The following is an 18,815-nucleotide window of genomic DNA, read 5'->3' as shown; positions in this document are numbered from 1 at the left end:
GTGATTACATGTCCAAAATGGCAACTATCACCACCATTTTATTGCGACAGCAGCAATTATACGGACACTCGAAGTGCATTGATGCTGCCGCTGTTGTTGTGCTGCCCCAATGCACAGCTCACGTGGAGTGTTAGAGGGCCTCCAAATATGCAGAATGCGTTTAGTGGCAAAAAAATTACACAGAAAAGTGGACACAACATCAACGCTACACTGAATCACCTCTGTGGCGGAGCCAGGGCAGTGTTCTTCCTTCGACTGCTGGCATGAATCTTTTGCATACGCACATGACAAGCACACTAGCATTCCTGCTGAGCTGGTGCATGTATGCACTGATCTGAGCGGAATGGGCAGTAATTATCTAATACAGTCAACTCTCATTACAACGGACCCTGATAATTTGACAAAAATGCCTGTTTTATCTGAAGTCTGTAATATCCAAAACACCTCACTTCCGAAACCTTCGTTGCAATGTCTAACAACTTTATTGCAAAGAGCGAGTGATGAACGTTCAAAGTAAAAACAAACAAAAAAGACAGTTTCGCCCGAAAGGCGAAGCATCGATTGCCCTAGCAAATTAAGCAAGATAAGCATGGCAGCAGCAGCAAGCGAATTGACTGTCGTGCTGTCTCACGCTTTAATGCGAACTAAACATCGAAAGCACAGTGCATACGAAGCTACCAGCACTGGGCGCACCTTGTCCACGTCGCAGATTGCTTTCAAGATACGGAGGCCGCACCATAAGCAGCAGCCACCGGAGTAGCCCCCCCCCCCCCCCCCTCTTGTGCCTCATGCATGAAAGAAGACTGGGTGTTTCCATCTCGCCTTCCTCTCTTGCGCACGTGATATCGAGCCGCAATTGTCGGCTGACCTTCGCAAGTCACTTGTCAGCCCGTGTTGACATGGCAAAAGTATGTTTTATACACCCGACTTTGAAAAAAATTGCCGCAAATTTCAGCCGCTATAGCCAATAGTCCGTTGCAGCGCAGTCCATTAAAAGCGAACTATGTTGCATTAATAAAATAGGTAGAACAAACTAAGGCTGAAATATGGCCCTTTACATCCGAAAGTCTGTTGTACGCGAGTCCGTTTTAACGAGCGTAGGCTGTGTTTCCCTGGGCCTGACTAACGTAGACGTTTGACATTGGTCTCATTCATGCAGCATTGAGGCGTGACGCCTCTAGCGGCGCTCTTCATCACGGAAGTGTAGTGACACACTAGGTAGCTGCCAGAGGACTGTTCCTTCTGCCTAGCAAAAGTTGCCTTGTGTGCTGCGTTGCCCCAACATTTCACACTTGCATGTAGTCGGAACACCGTCCGAAAAGTTAAACGGCAATGATAAACCTTGCTGTCACTGTCAATGCTTCACCCCTTGCATGAAACAGTCTAATTACTTTTATTTTCCTGCAGCATGGAACTTATGTGATTGCATTTGAAATCATGTCTTGGATTCATCTAGTGCACTGCTTCACAACTTTTGGTGCAGCCTGGATGCAGTAAAGCCTCATGAATTACGCAAAGTCAGATGCTTGCAGCAGTCTATCGGTATGCACACGAAACACTGACTGACGGAGTCTATCAAAGCAAGCATTTTTTTTTTAATTGTACCCTGAACACCTGACTTTCGTGGAATGCATGCTCACTTTAGCATGATTATTTAGCTTCAGACACAACATAGAAGCAGGACCAAAGTTACAAGCAACACATTTTAGATCACAGTGACTTTTTCAGCAACTTTCTGTTGCCGATTTTGCCTGCTTCTGGTACTTGTCTCTATAAACTTGCTTTAAGCAAGTACCCTCATGGTGTGCTTTCACTATCAAAGGACTTTCAATGGAAAGTTCAGGGACTGACTAGGGAAAAATTTCACAAACAATTTTTTGTTGTTTTTGTCACAAACAGAATGTTGTTGTAAAGGTTGACGAAACATTTGGGAGAGTTGGCATGCATGTTTTACCCTTTTAAATTAAAATTTTGCTTTATTAATACAATGTTTTAAAAGCATGAGTTTCCATGAGAACATTAAGGATAATAAAAATAAATTCATTACATCCATTAGTTTGCTAATCAATGTCACTACAAGGTTTGACTGTATTTGATAAATGAGGGCTAAAGCTAAAGCTTCTGGGTTGTAACGCTTTATAGTAAGTAGCAAAACTGCTGCTTGCCTCTCTCGGCGGTTGTCAATCCATTCCTTGCAGCTCTTGAGAGCAAAGTCACAGCCGAGGTTGTGGCCCCACTTGAGCGGCTGTGCTTGGTCATAGTTCGGAAGGTACCACCTGTTGGGAATGGTACAATAACTAAATAAATGAAGTGCACTGCTTCAACCAAATTTACAGATATGTCTCGCAAAATGTGTTACTCAAGAATACACCTTGAATGCAACTTTTTTCAATCTTCGGGCAAATAAAGAAGGTAGATACAGAGAAATATATCCGAGAAGCAAACTAAACGTGGAAAGTGGGACACCCTGGTGCAAGGATGAAATCGTGGATAAGAGTGCCACATTGTGCACCAGTACCGTTTGCCAGGGATGCCCTTACTGTGCTGTGTTACTTGGCACTATCACCCCTCAAACTCAAGTTACCTAAGTAAACGAAATGAAAGGAATCTCACACAGCAGATCATCAAATTGCAATGAAGTGAAAGATAGGGCAAAACAACTCATATCTTTACCCTGTATCCTCCATGAGAGCCAAGGTAATCCTTGAATACACCGGGTTCTGGGTATGGGTTCCAGTCATTGCTTCATTCTGAGCAAAAAAAAGAAATGCAAAACGATACAATCTGGTGATGACTGCCCATGAATTTAAAGGGCGAAGCCTAAGGATAAGCACAAATGCGCAGGTACATGTGCAAGAGTGCACCAAAAGCCATGATCACATAAAATGCCATGCCCTCTCCTATAAACAAAGCTCATGTATGTAATTTGCACATAATTGGTGCTTACCATGATGCTCACTATCCATAATCTTGATGCACTCCATGAAGCTGGGACCAAGACATGTACAGTTAAACCTCAATATAACAAACTTCAATATAACAAAATTCCCAATATAACAAAGTATTTACTTTATATAATTTTATTGCTTCTTGTTCATAAAACACCATGTACTTAGAATCTCAATATAATGAAGTGTATTTGCACATTTTCAATATAACTAAATTTCACTGCCACCGTGAAGGGGGGGCAGGTTGGCGCGCATATTCATTTCTAGCGTGACCGTGGCTGCGCATGGCTGTCAATGTGGTGGAGCACATACTTGGCCCGCATGCTCTGTTTTAGACGTACGCAGCCGTGTGTGCAAAAGTCGGGCAAGCTGAGATGGCGTGGCATTGTGTACTGTCTTTGCATGCTTTTAGTGCTGGGAGTTGCGTAATCTTGAGTTTCAGAAGTGCAGTGAAGCTAGAGGCAGACCAAGCATTCTATTCCTCTCTGGGCACTTTTCATGATAGCGTCGTCCCACAGCGGGCTTAGCCGTGGGGGACGAGTGGTCGCGAAAGCATGGCTGGCTTTGCTGCGTACTACCGATGGGAAGATATCGTGGACACAGCATGGGACTGTACCTTTTGTCTCTAACTCTCAAATTCATTCAAATTTGCTTTTTACAATTGCCCGATAATTGCCAAAATACTGCGGCCCCTTCCATCTAATAAAGATCCACCGGCGAATGTACTTATTTCCATAAAGGATCGACTTTCAATATAATGAAGCAAACTTCCAACTGACCGATTTCATTATAATGAGGTATAACTAGCTATGCAACTAGGGCTTGTGCTACAGATTAATTCTGCCTTAAAAATTTTTCTTTCAGTGTGTGCCCCCTTTGCTTTGTATTAGACATTATCACCGCCCTTCCTTTACTTTAACCTCTCCTATCATGCTACTTATGACGAGACCTGTACATGTTACAGAAGAAAAAGTAACAGATTACAATTACAACTACTTCATCCAAAAATGTAATTGATTACAGTTATCAATTACTGCCCCACGAAAGTAAGTGAGGAATTACTCAAAAGTAACTAATTAATCATATGTTACTTTCTTTTTAACATTTATTAACATTGCATAGATACAGTAAACAGAAAAAGCTGGCCTGAAACTTTCAGAGTGCCTTCTACAGCCCTTCATACATTGCGTATCTGCACAAACATTTTTATTGGTCATCGTCTCTCGTTTTTGCTTTGAAGACATAAGCAGTGACACTGAAAACTTGTTCGAGGAGGAAAAAAGAGAAGACAGAGAGGCTAGCCAGTTCACTCAATGTGTGCACTGGGAGGTAGTGCGGTGTTGTAACGTATACGAATCTGACACACAAGATTGTGGTTGCTCAGCATCTAGGTCTTTTAGGAAGAGCAAAGCGTTTCATTGTTGCTAGGACTTGGAGAAGACGATCCTGGTTGGGCCAATGAAAAGCCGAAAGAAATTTTCTCTCAGGGATTTCCTGGCAATAAACTCCTAAGGGGCATTTGCTGTTGACGCAGACCAGCACCTGTTCAATGAGGAAATGAATACTGAGGCCCCAAGTTTGGCTGTCTTAAGGTGCCCAGCTGCGAGGTTGCCGCGCAGCACCACCTCGCGCGTACTGCTGTATTTTCGGCCAACTTCAGGTTTTGAAATCTGCATCCATTCTCAAATCCGTTACTGGAAAAAAGTAATTGAATAACAGTGAGTGTTACTGAGTAAACAAGGTAATTGTTAAATTACTAAATTAACTGCTAATGTAATTGAATACAAGTAATTAATCTAATTTGTTACGCACAGGTATGCTTATGACTTGCTTTGTTCATTCATACCACTAACCAAACCTGCCAACTTGTGAACTGTAAGACCCGTAAGAATCCTGCACACATGACAGTGGAAGGTGGAAAGGGGGAAAAAGAAGGATAACACATATTTGTAGTTTTCCCAAGCACACACCTTTTGTGAGATGCACTCACATACTATAAACAATGATTTACCTTTAGAAGCAGCAATGTAAGTGGTAGAAAATTTGGAATAGAAGAGACTGACAAGGCACACATTGTTTTGCAGTGGCTTATTCAGTGACATTGTTGCTACCAATTTTGCATGCTACACTGACTTGTCTGACTAACTTGCATGAAACCAGTACCCCTCTTGCATCCTTTCACCACCAGAAGACTTCTAACCCCCATATTCAGAAACGTTCTAATATGTGCTAATATTTGACAGTTGCCTTTATTATGCAACGGCTGCCTTACATGCACAGGACCGAGTCAGAACCTTTGTCAAATCAAATACTACCAGGCTTCAGACTGGCCGGAGCAATGTCTACTGATGCAGCACAGCTGGTACAGTGTAACCTTGTTTATTTAAACTCCAAAGGAACCAAAAGTTTTACGAATAAAATGAAGTTTGAGTAGAAAAATTCTTTAGAATACTGCACTTGATAACCATAACGGTAAAGTGCACAATAAAGTCGCCAATTGATAATTCGGACACGGTGGAGACCGGCCAGAAATCTGAATAAACAGATTCCTAAATATCGTATTTGCGAGAAAATAAGCATTTAATCTTCAAGCAGACATAAAAAGTGGTGAAGAACGCGTGTTTCTGCACACATATATGCTTGCATATGGCCAGGTCAGTCTGTATTTTGACCATTTTCATGGCTGTTGCTGAAGACAGACAAAGTACGGTCTCCAAATGCACAAAATGTACACCTCCTGCAACATTAAACAGAGACCGACTGTGCTCCGATAGCCGTATGATCACGGGTTTCTTCACAACAGTCCTTGTCTGATAGTTCCCTCCCTTAATCGCTCCCCTAATGAATGGTGCCAATGAGGGTGGAGTTGGTGTCGTTTGAAGCTGCTTGATGGCTGCGACCAAAACAAATTTCTGAAAGCAGTTCAAAAAGTCACCAAAGATCATGTCATAATTTCACACATAAAGGAACAAATCTGGATATGCGAAACTCGCACAACAAACCGCAAATGCAGTCCTTTGCACCAATATAACTTTAGTGGGGTTTGGCTTGCACCGCAGTTTTGGTGGAGTCTGCTACAGCTAGAACAGACCAGGTGACCAGGCTTTGTTACTTTTTGTTTCAAGCAAGCGTCGATGATGCATCAAAATATCACTTTTTCTGCTTGTCTCAGTGAACTTGGTGGCTAAATTGGTACATCGTTGTGCAGCTGGAGCAGGACGGAGCCTGAATTTTTTTTTTATCAGCTCACTGCAAGGTGTTGGAAATTTCCACAAAGCTGTATGAATTATTGGTCAGTGACTGTACCACATAACCTAGGTCTAGTGCCTTACCAAGCATTTTTGGAAGAGCTGTTTTGGAAATTATGGATCCACTGAGTGAGTGAGGCTGATTTTAGCTGGGAATGAAAATGGATGGATATTCGTACTGGTGTGCCCTGTGGACTATGTACCTATCAGATGGGGCCACAGCATTCAGTGCTAGTCATTCATTCAAAGTGCTGAATGCACCTAATTCCTCCCTACACTATTAATTTGCATATCCACTGAAGCCCAACACGCAATGATCATGTCACTTTACTCTGGCCTTTGGCTTGGTCCAAGGGAGCAAAAAATTTTGTTCAAGATAACCATTGAGCAGTTCCAGGAGTTAAAATTTATGGGAGTTTTTCCCATATAAACACACACGTCTCTGATGGGACCAAACGACCAGACCAAATTATACATAAATTTGAATTGGGAGGTTTTGAATAACCAAGATTTCACTGTATCTTGTTATTCGCACAGGTAGGAGTGAAGACTTGACTTGAAACAAACCTTGACAGTCTCGCCACACTCGGGTGCTATAATTTACAATGCATATCTTCAGAATGTCACCTTTAAAGGCCAACTGTTCCACACACACAACTACCATGTAACAAGACAAAATCAAAAAAGCCAAGCACAGAACGTGCTCACCTCGAACAGCCGCTTTTCCCAATGTGTCAGCCTTGTTCCATCCTCCCCTTGGTCTTCCATCTCGGCACCTTTCAGCTCAGAGCAGTTGAAGTGGAGCCTAACTTCTGCCTGTGGACACACACAGTCCATCAAGAATGTCAGCAGATAAACGGACCCATCTAAAAGCCAGCAAAACACACACATCATGCAAGCTTCACTACGGCTGCCACTTCCAACTCCATGAGGGAAGCATGAACGTAGGCACCAAAAATGCCTGTTCGAAAGTGATTACAAAAGAAAGAGTGAGGAAACATGTTTATTCCTTTATTATACAGTATTTTGCCTTGTGTATAAACCGCCCAGCTTATTCTGATATGCATGCTTGTTTGGAACTTCCTTGAATGTTAATGTTGATTCTATTTCTTGTCAGTTGTCACTGAACCTTGTGCAATCAGATGATGATGTTAGATGTTTAGAGAGATGTTTAGATTGCATGCACGACACATGCGGTGGTGTATTGTCTGGAAGGTACATGAGTACCAGCGATTACACCGGAGCCTTCGATGAGTCATGTACAAATATTCGACACATGGCATCTGGCCCATAGATCAGATTCCGACGATTGACGAGTTTGCTCGCCACTATTGTTGTTCTTTAGTCTTACTTGCTTTTCTGGGCACAGGTCCGCCCAATATAAAGTTTGTTGTTGCGACTCACATTTGTGCTACTGTCCACTTCCTCAACGTCGCTACAATGTGACCAATATAATCCACATCCCTAATTTCAGCCTTCGAGAAAATAGAATGAACAAAAACCTACATATACATAACTTCCAAGTGAAATGACATGCTACCACACAATGGGATTAATTTTAAGTAATTAGCCCAACCGTAACTTACCTCACAGGAAAAATGTACTTCAAAGGAATTTACAGTGCACAGAGCGTATTGCCATGAAAAGCACCTGACGGTTTAAAAACTGCAGCAAAATATGGGATCTGAACCGTGCCGCAATAAAGCACTTACAGTTTTCCCGCAGGATCCAGGCCTCAATGAGACTCTGTAGATAGCTTTATTGATAGCGTGTGTTTGTGTCTCTGTGTGTGCACTTTGTCTTGTTCTTATTTCCCCACCTTTCTTTGTTCCCTCACCCTCTCACCTGTAGTATAGCATGACAGGCATGTCGCTGGCTATTCTCTTGATATATCATTAAACATTCACTTTTTACTCTAAAGGTTTAAGCCGCACTCTTGTCTTGAACTTCAACTTTTTTAATATTTCTGGTGCAGGAGTACGCATGAAAATACAGTATGCAAGATGATACCAATGACACTTGCCACAACACGAGGTGTAACCATTATCCAAAATTCCTTGGTCATAGATCCACTATGTATCTTCCAGTCATGCCTAATAATTTTCTTCATGACACGGTCACTCCATTTGTGTGTCTGCAACCTGAAAACATGAGAGATTGCAGACATAATGGTTAGGGTAATTCTTTTTCTTTTTTGCCTTTATAGCACAATCACGTAAACATGTTGGACAAGACGCAATTCACAACATGTAATACCCAGTAGAACACCATCACAGTAAACCATTCAGGGATGAGTAAAATGTTTATTACACTGGGAAATTTATTACTGTAATTGCATTCACTCCAAACCTTTACACAACAGAGGTGCCTTCAAAGTAAACAAGAGGTTTATTAGCCCACCAAACACTTCAGTGAAGAAAGTACTTATAGTAGTAGGCTTCCCAGCTGCCTTGTATTTCCTAACAATTGCCTGACATTTCCATGCAGATATTCTATATATACTCATAGGCCAAAACAATCTTCTAGTTGACTTTTTCACCTTGTTATGATGGCCCTCTACTTTATCAATTTGAACCTATCCACTTGTGCAACTGTCAAGGCACCATGTTGAAGTGAGACCAATTGTCCCTACATACTGAAGCCAGATAAACACAAAGCATGAACTACAAAGCACAGCTGAGCCACCGGTTAGGCATGGGAATCATGCATTCCAACTTTTCAAACCCTCACTAATGATAATGTATTCATGCAGACAGGAACATTGAAAATTACACATATTTAGATTGAAAATTACACATATTTAGATAGCAATGTTGTAACAGCAGCTGAATGTAATGCTTGTTGGAAAACTGCTGAATGTACTGGATAGTAGTACCAGCTAGTGGCGTTTATTGTAACAAGAACTTTGGTGGCAGCTGTTTACTATACTTAATGCATAGATATTCAATCAGGATTGTCTTTTTCATGCATAATAAGTAAAATTTTACTATTTGGAGACCTAATATACTAAGGTCTTACTGTAACTTGTGCACTATCCTTGAACAATAATGCACCAAAGGATTAGAACTGCCTGGAAGAGCGCAAGAATGAAAAACAGACCCCGTCACACTCAACAGCAATGTAGCCATGAAAGTGCTGAGGCACCAACTCTAGGAGGATGTTCTCTGGTCCCCTAAAGGGTTATTCACAAAAAGCAAGGATGGAGAAATAGTGCATAGCACAAAACAGAAACAAGAGAGCGCTGTGAAACGGGCACACATTGGATGTCAGGCCCAATGATCGACAAATAAAAGAATGCAAATGGAAAAAAATAAAAAATAAAAAGGCAGTGAATAAACAGCACACGAGTTTGTCCAAGCAAACTTTGTTGCGTGGCTGCAATACTACCAGTGAGATAGATGCTGGAGCCAAAATCAGCATGAAAGCTGGCCAGCAGGGTAACAGCGGGACAGGCAGGGTAGTACATGTGCGCATACTAACAGCCTGTCTGTAGTATGAGTACGGTCATTTCAGTGGCACAGTTTACATTGCTTGCAGTTTGCTCGCAGTTTTATGCATCACTCATTGACAAATTGTCCTTTTTCTTGCTTTCACATCCATCTCATAAGTAACTCACGAACACATATACAAAAATATGAAAACAACAGTTATGCATTTTTTATAACAGAAAGTACTACCCAGAAAAGTGTGTATAACACATCCCGAAATTCAAGGAATTTATCTACGCAGTTGGAATGCAAGCTATACACATATAATGCCCTGAAGTGCACACTGCACCTTTCCTTAAAGCTGGCCATACTGCACTTTAACCAGGAGCATCGAAAAGTGTTTTGATGAATGAATGTACAAGATTGTTGCTGGAGCTCTGGGGTGCACTAACAGAGCGCCAAAATGCTTTTAAACAGACCTGAGCATTACTGTACACAGTTGCTTACAAAAAACAGAGACATCACTTGCTCGTGTGGTGTCTTGTCTCTGTCCTTGTTTACTGTGCTGTTCCCACATTTACTAAGATGCAAAAGGCGGCTGAAGTGGCTTTAACACAAGCCTGAAGTATTTAGCCAGAGAGAATTTCCAGAACATGAATAATTAGAAGAGAGCACAGCAGCACAAAAGACAAAGGTCAGAAAGGTGCAAATGCAAATGTTTATAAGAACATTAACAGTCAAGAGAACCCAGAAAGGAAATGTAACAAAACATGCTGGAACACTCCTTGGTACACAGTTAAAAAGCTACAATAGCAAGAAAGCCAACATAAAGGTGCATTACCTAAAGCAACAGAAAGAGCATCACAGCTAGCTCTGAAACAAAAAAAAATGAAACATAAGCAAGAAGCATCCTTGCAAGCCAAAGAACCAAAGCCAAGAAAGAAAGGTAACAGCATGTAAAAATATAAAAAATAAATAAAAAAAATAATGATAACAACAAAAGATGTCACTGGTTGAACAATATTTACATTCCAAAGCTGTACCTTCACCAGAGAGTTGCATAGCAGAGCCCTACATGCCAAGATTCGAGGGGAAAAAAGTGCAGTGAATTTTCAGCACACACACACATAAATTTTGGTGTTTTACATGCCAAAGCCTTGATATGATTATGAGGCACACTGTAGAAGGAGACTCCAGATTTTGTTCACTTGGGGTTCTTTAACATGCATCTAAATCTAAGCAGACGGACGGTTTTGCATTGTCCCCTATCGAAACAAGGCCCCTGCAGCCAGAACTGAACCTCCGATCTCAGCTCAGCAGCACAATGCCATATTTACTAAGCTAGTGCGGCGGGTCTTAGAACATAGGTGTTCTTGCGTTTCTCCCTTGAATTGTAGTTATAAAGGAAACATCTGACCATGCTGAAGAGCACTGCACTGAAGCTGATGCTTCATAGCAATGCAACAAGGTTAAGCACTGGGTGACTTGATACATATGTCACATGCGTCACAGGTGTCACATGGGCACTTTTGATCACAATCAAGTAAGACTGTGATCGAATTTTTTTAATGTGATTGGCTCCTTTACGCAAGCTACAGAAAGGAGCCGATTGTGGTTGCGAAATTTTACACCGATCGAGCTTGAAAGTGGACCCTGTGGCTTGGGTATACGACAAATACCAATGGGGAAATAAAAGAAGCAGCAATAGGCAAGTTAGCCTTAAATAAAACAAAAGCAAAATGACAACTGGACGCAAAATTTATTTCCAAACTTGTATTTCATCCATTTCATGTAGTTTCACTATCTTAGGTTTCATGGTATATAATATCAGTGTCACAAACGTACCCTCAAAACCTGCTGGGTGCAATCATCATTTAACTCTGTAACATCTGTTCAAATTAGCTAGAAGTAGTGGCTCCTTTTTAAGGTCTGAGGTAACTGCCACCGACCATTGAAGTGATCTATTGTGTGAAGCAATGGCGCGTGGCTTTTCAATGGCCCAACCAATTCTCAACAAATTAAAATGTTGCTAGAGTTCTATAAACTTAGAGACCCTGAATAAGACCCCAGTGTGATTTCATTAAACGACCTCCTTGCTGAGCACTGCAAACAAACGAGTGCGATGTGAAGATCATGTGGTGACTATTGTATCTGCAAAACATTACACGTATCTGCAAAACATTACACGTATCTGCAAAACATTACACTGGTGTATGCCGTAAGAACAGGTACAGATTCAAATGAAAAAGCCGGTGCACATTTTCATCAGAACAGCTAGCCAGCTTGCTAACAGCGACAAAATTATAGCACTTGCCCTCTTCATAATGGCTTCTAAGTGCAGCACAGAAATAAGCAGCAACAATGCAATCATGGGGATTCTCGTGAAATGCAGAGCATGCAAGATGACCATCACAAATATGTTGGCAGCAAGAAAGAAAGAGAGGGGCTACAAGAAAGGTATGGCTTATGACATTAGCCCTCAGCTTTAATGTGGGACAAGCAAGGCAAGGAATGTCACTTGCAGGCAATGTTTGAGGCAACGGGGAGAGCCTATGCCGCAAGGAAAGCAGTTCACCTCCTTGCACTATTACCTTGCAATATTTTATTTGCTCATATTTCTGCTAATACTATCCCACTTTCTTTTTAAACATCTTGCAGTAGAACGCTCCTTGGACAGAGCTTTATAACTAACAGTGAGGAACCAAAATTCACTATGGGTGATGGTGAGGGGCACTTTGAAATCACATCTTTAAAAACCTACGATGTCTAGCACATTTTCAACATTCCCTGACACAAAAAAAAAGCAATCTGAAGACACCAACAGTTTTTTCAACACACTGTTTTCCCAATGTCCGAAAAATTAGCCAATTCAGAAGGAACAAAACTTGGGGCTAGCTTTTCAGCTTACAAAAGCAACAGGAAAAACCTTAGTATAGTATAATTCTGTCAATTCAACTCTGATTCCTTCGATCTTGATAAAAGGTCCTGGCTGATGCCCATAAATGTCTATGGGCCCAAACTTCGTTTATTTCGATCCTGAAATTGGCCCTTGCCATATGATTCTAACTTGGCTGGTCAACATGCACGCTCACAATTCCAATGGTGGCACCAATGACGACTACTATAGTGGCTGCATCTGTCTTGGCAATGCTTAGGGCATCATGGATGCGTCACCGCACATCATCTTCTGTTGAAAACGACTATTTTTGGCCTGTGTAACTGTGCCGGGCACCAAGACCAAAAAAGAAGAGCTTTTGGTTTCTAAATTCTGAAACTCCTGCGAGCAAATTCACTTAGCTGTCGCTAGATTATCACTTGCAACACCATACGAGCAAATGGCATCCAGCGAGATCAAGTAAAACCTGGCTGGTCTGGCTTTGTGTGGCGCATAATCTTGCCATGATAAAATCTGTATAATAGTACAATGACTATAAGCAAGAGGGATGCCTGTGAGCCTACACTATATGTGCAGGTTTTATGTTGTTACGCAAGACATAGGTGAGCATACTTGGGCGGCATACAAGCATTATATAAGCAACATTGAAGGTACTCTCATAGAACCTTTGCATATATATCTACAAATATATCCACTGAGATGTCAACCGACCCAACAGCCAGGCAGGTATGCGAAACCCTGGATAGTAAGCAAAGAAAGCTTCTTTTAAACATGTTTGTCAAGCATTCTGGAGTGCTGGACATGCGGCTTTCATCGAATTTCCACGCATTTATTCCTATTGCATTCCGCAACTAAGTGCTGCACACTTGAAATAGTATTTGTGCTGTATATGAGCGTTTCTACAAGAGAATGACCTGTTTCAGCAATGCAGCAAAAGCTTACTTCATGGTGGCAGACTTGGTTTATACCACATAGCAGCCCATAGAGCCCAACGAAGACACAATATTACAACCAGTTTTTAATAGTGCAACAAAATGCATCAGTGCAGCAGTCACAGCAGTTCTGCGCTTTATGTCTGTGCCAAGTCCAGTGCTGTGATATTGTAGTGATGCCTTTCAGCCCTTTTCACATTCGTGAGTGGTCAAGTGACACTTCACTCAGGGCAGAACGTGGAATGCGGCCACTCACGAATGCGAGAAGTTCCAAAAGGCAGTAACACCAAAAAGGCCTTGCTACAAAATTGCGGCCCAGCCCCTTTGTCTATCTGTGGCCCCTGCCCGTGTGTGTTACAGCGCAACCTCCTGGATCAGTTACACTAATAAAGACTGTCTGTAGTTAACATGTGTGTTTACTGTTTAAAATGCAGGCACTTTGCAGCATCAACTCATCTAAAAAAATGTATACTGCTCTGCGACAACCTAAAGCCATCATTTTGTCATTGGCATGTATCCTAAGTGCCAGGTTCACTCCTGTCACTATCAATTTCTTCACTGCAACACACAAAATTCTATGTATGGTAGGCTCTGCATACAAACGACTATACTGTAGTAGAAAGTCGCACTGTCTTGCAAATGTATGCAGGGGTTAAATGTGCGCTTACATTGAGCCAGACATCAGGGCTGCATGCAGCATATGAATTAATTTCACTATTATGGTGGTTGAAAAACAATTTCTGTGCACAAAAGCCTATACTTCACACTGCAAAGAGCCTAGTAACTTTGTGGCGAACGAACCTTAATGAATTTGCAACTTGGGCAGTTTAATTAGTCATTTTCCATGAGTTTAATCTCTAAAACAAAGTTTCATGACAATTCCATGACTTTTTCAGGTGCTCAGAATTTCTTGACTTCTCCAGGTTTTCCAGGTCGCCGACACCCTATAATGCCTATAATTCCTGTTCTGTTTATTACTTGGTATGTATATCCAGTATCATGTTGCTGCTGTAGTCCTTATGACAAAGCATTGGGGGTATGGATTTAACCCTAATTTTTCAATATGTGCAGCCAGATGAAAGTGCAAATTTAGCCCATTACAGCAGAGAGCTGCTCAAAGCATAGATGGGCAAAATTGTGTACAATCGAACCTCATTACAACCAAACCACAGATGGCACAAAAATACATTCGTTATATCCAACATTTGTCATAAATATATATCTATTACATGTGGATATCTGCGAGAAACGTTTTAGATTTACCTTCATTAGATCCATGGTTATTATATCAGTCTCTGCAATTACAAACATTGGGGAACCTGAATTCCTTTAATGACCCCATCTTTCACAGAACTTTAGAGAAAAAAATGCTAGAACATCTCTCACACTGGCAGTAGGCCACTCCTTATGTTTTGTCAAACTTTGGTTGGGAATGTTCAGAAATGTCCAAGTGTATCATTGGAGTCACATGTTACCGAGGCACAAGATGAAGAGGTGAATATGCTTCCGCAATCTGAGAACAAAACAGACCTGATGCATTATTTTACTTGCTGTGGGCAGAAACTATGTGGGAATAAAGCTTTTTCGGAAAATTCACATCCTGCAATATTTTTACGCCAAGTGTACTTGGCAAACAAAACACACTAAGTCCCATTTGTGTCGAGCTTAAGAAAAGCAGCAAGAGAAAAGACCATACACAACTACAGCATGAATCACATCAATGCATAATGTACGTCCTGTTCAACGCAGCTACCTACATGACACAGCAAGCAAGCTGGGACTATGCAGCAAGCACAGCTTACAAAAACTAGTCAATGCAATTTGACTCACTCTTTGTTCACTGCTGGTTTTCCATTCCGTTCTCGAGGTGTCAATGGATAGCCATTTTTGTCACGAAAATATGCATATAAGCTCACCGAAAAACCCTGTGTAGCAAGGCGCAGAACACTCAGATTAAACATTAAACATGCAATACGAAATACCACATTGCTGGTATGTATGAATGTATATATGAAAGCATACCAAGGCATGAAGAATTTCATGTTTCACAGTGGACAGCAGGGTGTCCATATCTTGTGGCTTTGTAGAGATTGAGTCGGGACAGAGGTTGGCATGGCCAGCAATAGGTCTAAAATAGATGTATGGGCCCCAATACAAAAAATAACAGATTTAGAAATGTGAATTAAATGGTCCTCTCAGGAAGACAGTGATAGCAGACAAACATTTTGAGACAAAACCTACAAAAACAAAATGAAGTCTCTACAATGGTGCTGCCAACTTGAAAATAACAAACAAACTAATAGTGCATGTGAAGAAAGGGGGTTAACCAAGGGGCCCGATTTTTATTAGTCATATCATAAGAAGCCAACAAACACTGACACCAAGGACAACATAGGGGAAATTACTTGTGCTTAATAAATGAAATAAAGAAACGATAAATTAATGGAAATTAAAGTGGATGAAAAAACAACTTGCCGCAGGTGGGAACCGAACCCGCAACCTTTGCATTTCGCGTGCGATGCTTTACCAATTGAGCTACCGCGGCGCTGTTTTCCCATCCACTTTCTTGGGTATTTATGTGTCCTAGTAGAACCCTGGGAGTGTTAGCCAGCGCCACCACTCACAAACCAAAGCGGCGGATGTGGAACATCCTTTCTGCCGCAGGCGTCACGAGAACGCGATCTTTTTGGGCGAAGGCAACCGGTCGATAAACCCACACATGCTACCTGAGGGCATCAATGTTGCCAGATTCGAGACCTTCGTTATGTAATGAACAAGAAGAAAGGGGGTTTAACCGAGGGGCCCGATTTTTATTAGTCTTATAATATTTATTGGCATATTTCATTTTCATTAATTTATCGGTTCTTTATTTCATTTATTAAGCACAAGTAATTTCCCCTATGTTGTCCTTGGTGTTAGCGTTTGTTAGCTTCTTATGATATGACTAATAAAAATCGGGCCCCTCTGTTAAACCCCCTTTCTTCTCATTCATTTAATTCAATAGCATCCAATTGTATAGGGTGTCACAAACTTGTGCGTCAGCAACAAACATTTTTGTTAATTTGTTGTGGTCTTGTTGCAAAAAGAAAGAACACGATAATGAGATATATCAACCCTGAACCAACAACATTACAGAACTTCATTGCTTTCTTTTAAAAGAAAAGAGTAGGATATATTATTCCATACAAGGGTCCACTAACAACTGCAAGAAAAGATAAATGAACTACATGCATTTAAAAGTACATGGAGAGCAATTAATGCTTAGCAGCAAGAGCCAAGGGCATTCCATAGGCACAAGGCCACAATACTGAACGCACAATGTAGGCACCAAATGAGTAGCGCTGTCAAGGCCACAAGAGACAAAAGGCAACTTCAGCCCCAGCCAATCACACCTACGTCACGAGACAAAAGACACTCAAGGAAGTGGGCATCCAGCAACATTGGTAGTGAGAGAAAGTGCGCACCTATCAGTTGACGCTTCTTGCTGACAATGCGCCGCATAAGCAACGGTCTGGCCCTTGAAGCAGCGATCAGTCTGCATGGCTGACACGTAAAACACAAAGTCAGCATCAGGTATTCCTCGGCCAGCACTCCCCTTCGTCCGGCAGTAGCGGCCCGTGCGGTCACATACTCTGCAAGGCTGATGCAAAAGGAGCAATGACAGGCATAATTCCCTGGTGCAGCAATAAGACAACCATACTTTTGCACAGTCATTAAATCAATTAAACTTCGGTGCTACAACTTTTACAAGGTCTTAAGCAGTGATTTCAGCAAGTGACTTTGAGCGAATGACCCATTCATTAAGTGCAAGATGGGTAAAAAATTTTAAAAATCTGTTTGGATCTAAATAGGAGCAATAAACATTTTGAATGTATTACACATACCTCTAAATGCTCTTCTGGAACGACAACCTCGCCGCAGGTTGTCTCGTTCTCGCAATGTTCATTGCAGTAAAGGTACGGGTCCTGATCTGGTGAGAAGGCTTGGTTGTTGGGACATTTCCTGCGAAACACGATTGAGCACAGAATGACTTGAATGTTACTTGAGAGTTACTGAATATGGATCCCAAACTGTCACGGGAGGGAGCTCAACGCACGTACGCGCGTTTATATTATTTCCTTTTCTGTCTTACCTGTTCAACCTTATAGGCACTAGAGTTGGCCTGACCATAAGAGTCCTCTCCCAGTACGCAAGTGCCTCAGGTAAGATTGTGTCCTACATGCGAGAGATGTAGAGAGCCGCCGGATTACACTTACGCATTGCGATCACGAAGGCATTCCTATACTGTTGCAGTAATGCGGACAGACAAGTACAAGAGGTGATAAGGAAGCCAACTCACATTTATTATCCCGAATTTCTCCGGCTGCAACCTGAAAATCAAGTACACGGAATACGGTGGTCGAGATCGAAAACTCAAGCAAAGAGCTAGTGTCGGAGTTTGATATATGGCAAAACCTTTGCTTTCATAGAAGCAAAAATGAAAAAATAAATTTCTGCATTCGAAGGAAAGAGAAAAAATTTTCTATGCAGTGCCGCACGGTACGTGTTAGATGCCAAAAAAAGAAAAAAGGAAGCGCTCACCTGAAAACGCTTTTATCGTAGAACACCTTGATTCTTAGAGGTTGGCTAATGCTTCGTTTTCTTACATGCGATGAAGGTTCTAAGTGCACCGGGTTAAGCACCTGCAAGTATGTCCAAACACATCTCGATGAAAACAAACTGCAGTGAGAAAGTGTGAGTGTAAACATGATAACGGTACGAACTAACGGGATGTTCTGTGTGCACTACGAAGAGCAACAATCGCGCACGAAAATCGGGTAGGCAAGGAGCGAGATCGAGTCACTACGGAGACCCTCTGTCAACGAACGGAAAACCAGGGGAAATCACACGACAAGTGTAAAACACAGCAGTGACTTACATCTTCGATCTTTGGCGGTACGTAGCTGCAACGGAAGCATCGAACGCACGTGAAGCACGACGTAAGGAGGGCCCAGTACGCGACGAACTTCATCGAGCTCGAGTGTTTCGATTTTACCCCATTGAATACGCTCCGCTCCGTCCGTCCCCCCCAAACCTAGCCACAGCTACACCCGCTACACTACTCCAATCTGATCGTACCATCAGCCGCTCGACACAGCCGGGGACGCCTTCCGGTTGCAAAGCACGTCCCTAGCGCGTCTTGTATGTCGACAGCTCGACAGTGCTGCCGCCGCAGCCGATGCACCCACCGATGCGGCCGGTCGTCCGTGGCCGTGGCATAGAGGCCGTGGCTTTGCGCCAAGCCGATCTGTGCTACATGGTGCTGCTACCTTGCCACTCGCGCGGAGTGCGATCCGTGTCGTGCTAGCAGCTAGCATACGATC

At 42.1% G+C, this 18,815-nt stretch overlaps 1 protein-coding gene across 1 annotated transcript in view; it reads right to left on the bottom strand.

Annotated features, from left to right (window-relative positions):
- Invadolysin (leishmanolysin-like peptidase, invadolysin) overlaps nucleotides 1-18,815 on the bottom strand; it is a 42,988-nt gene extending 24,173 nt beyond the window's left edge. Inside the window, exons 1-12 of the mRNA XM_075692183.1 lie at nucleotides 18,371-18,815; nucleotides 18,034-18,134; nucleotides 17,792-17,822; nucleotides 17,585-17,667; nucleotides 17,337-17,454; nucleotides 16,917-17,092; nucleotides 15,475-15,580; nucleotides 15,283-15,377; nucleotides 8,216-8,337; nucleotides 6,905-7,008; nucleotides 2,674-2,750; nucleotides 2,166-2,276 (exon numbers count right to left, since the gene is read on the bottom strand). Coding sequence (XP_075548298.1) covers nucleotides 2,166-2,276; nucleotides 2,674-2,750; nucleotides 6,905-7,008; nucleotides 8,216-8,337; nucleotides 15,283-15,377; nucleotides 15,475-15,580; nucleotides 16,917-17,092; nucleotides 17,337-17,454; nucleotides 17,585-17,667; nucleotides 17,792-17,822; nucleotides 18,034-18,134; nucleotides 18,371-18,463 — 1,217 coding nt within the window. The 5' untranslated portion in view covers nucleotides 18,464-18,815. The remainder of the gene's footprint in view (nucleotides 1-2,165; nucleotides 2,277-2,673; nucleotides 2,751-6,904; nucleotides 7,009-8,215; nucleotides 8,338-15,282; nucleotides 15,378-15,474; nucleotides 15,581-16,916; nucleotides 17,093-17,336; nucleotides 17,455-17,584; nucleotides 17,668-17,791; nucleotides 17,823-18,033; nucleotides 18,135-18,370) is intronic.

The sequence above is a fragment of the Dermacentor variabilis genome, chromosome 5 (genome assembly GCF_050947875.1).
Source record: "Dermacentor variabilis isolate Ectoservices chromosome 5, ASM5094787v1, whole genome shotgun sequence".
NCBI classification, from domain to species: domain Eukaryota; kingdom Metazoa; phylum Arthropoda; class Arachnida; order Ixodida; family Ixodidae; genus Dermacentor; species Dermacentor variabilis.
The sequence above is the reverse complement of the archived record's forward strand: the minus strand, read 5'-3'. Positions and strand labels throughout refer to the sequence as shown.